This window comes from Pelophylax lessonae (assembly GCF_965119305.1).
Source record: "Pelophylax lessonae genome assembly, chromosome: 7".
NCBI lineage: Eukaryota > Metazoa > Chordata > Amphibia > Anura > Ranidae > Pelophylax > Pelophylax lessonae.
The window spans coordinates 201,943,080-201,944,890 of NC_138774.1; the positions used below are offsets into that span (position 1 = coordinate 201,943,080).

The 1,811-nt window shown below is 42.1% G+C and overlaps 1 protein-coding gene across 1 annotated transcript; it reads left to right on the top strand.

Moving 5' to 3' along the window:
* Window positions 1-244: 244 nt before the first annotated feature.
* On the top strand, window positions 245-1,183 carry LOC309559830 (olfactory receptor 10C1-like; the record flags this gene model as incomplete). The annotated part of the gene is made up of 1 exon (XM_082263263.1): window positions 245-1,183. One exon carries the CDS (start codon window positions 245-247, stop codon window positions 1,181-1,183), a length of 939 nt encoding a protein of 312 aa, XP_082119389.1.
* Between the last annotated feature and the right edge of the window lie 628 nt (window positions 1,184-1,811).

A 1,811-nucleotide genomic window follows, 5' to 3' on the forward strand; every position in this document is an offset into this window, starting at 1 on the left:
TCGTACAATCTGGTATTGTACAAGAAAAAAGTTTGTTTGTCCCTTCGGAAAATTTGGGACGAAAGCTGTGTACTAACAATCAGATTATTGTATGATTGCTTGGAAAGTGGTATTTTTTGTATGATTTTCTGATTGTGTGTATGGCCTTTAGTTTCCTGCATATAGTTCATTGTGAGGTTGTATGATTGAGTCTGAACTTCTGCTATTTGATTAGCAGGATGAAAACTGAAGCTTGACATCAAAGATGAACCAAACCACAGTGACTGAATTTATCATCCTTGGTTTCTCAGCTTTTACTGATGTTTACCTTCCATTCTTCTTACTCTTCCTCTTCATTTACCTGGCCACTCTGATGGGCAATGGAGCCGTTGTGTACATATTACGCTCTGACCCAGGTCTTTATACACCCATGTATTTCTTTCTTTGTAACCTGTCCATCCTCGAAATGGTCTACTCATCTGTCACCATGCCAAAAATACTCTCCAACCTGTTATCCAGGGACAAAACAATACCTTTTTTGGGTTGTGCAGTTCAGATGTTCTTTTTTTTAGCAATGGGGACCACAGAGTGTCTTCTTCTGGCCGTTATGGCACTGGACCGCTTCACAGCCATCTGCCGACCTCTTAATTATAACTTGGTCATGAGTGTTACGAGGTGCTCACATCTGGCAGCTTTTTCATGGTCATCTGGGTTTTTTCTGTCCTTGGGTCAGACAGCCTTTATCTTCAGCCTGCCGTTTTGTGGCCCGAATGTCATTGACCACTTCTTTTGTGATATACCTCCAGTCCTGAAGTTGGCATGCAGTGAAACATACCTAAATGAGGTTGCAATTTTCAGCGTATGTGTGGCCATCCTTCTGACCCCATTTTTGCTCATTCTTGGATCTTACACCCAAATTATTTCAACATTACTGAGATTGAAATCAGTAGGTAGCCACAGAAAAGCCTATTCTACTTGTGTGTCCCACCTAACTTCAGTGACACTCTTCTATGGTACTGCTTCTTTCATGTACCTTCGGCCTCGGTCATTGTACTCTTTACATACTGATCGCTTCCTTGCCCTCTTCTATAGTGTTGTGACACCCATGTTAAACCCACTGATCTACAGTTTAAGGAACCAAGAGGTGAAGGCATCACTGTTAAAGATCTGTAAACAAATTCACAATTTTTATGAAAAAAAGTGAAAATATATCTATGGAGGAAGCTGATTATTGCCTATTGCCATTATCTGCAGTATTTTGTGTTACACCTGGCATAATCCTGTTCCTTTGGAGGGTTTCACTATCTGTTAAAATGAACCTATGTTTTGCTCACGTAGGACTTTCATTTTAAGGGTTCTTTCAGATGGGCGATCAAAAGGGAATGGTAGAAACAGGTGGCTGAGCAGCAGTTTTACCACCTCCTGGCCACCCATCTAAACTGTCACATACCGTGGCTGAAATGTTTTGTATAATGGTTATGTCATTTTTAATTTGGGGTGCAGAGTTGAAGCGGAACTGCTTGTCAAACTCACTAATTCAGTTCAATAGGGCCGTGCTGCAACCATGTGCATTGCACTCAATTGCAGTGCAGTAGTGCTGTATTACAGGGTTTAATCAGTTGGTAAGGGGGCAATATAATGCCTCCTCACCACCTTTCAAATGTCCTCTAAAAAATGATACAAGCACATTTCGCTCCACAGAGAGTGCTGCAGGCCTCTGTGAATGTAAAAGAGCCCTTCTAAAAAACCCATGTGAGAGCTGTGCTTTTACTGCCCCCCCCCCAACCACTACCCCCTTTAGCTGCAGAGGCGGTGGCAAGGTGTGTACACAT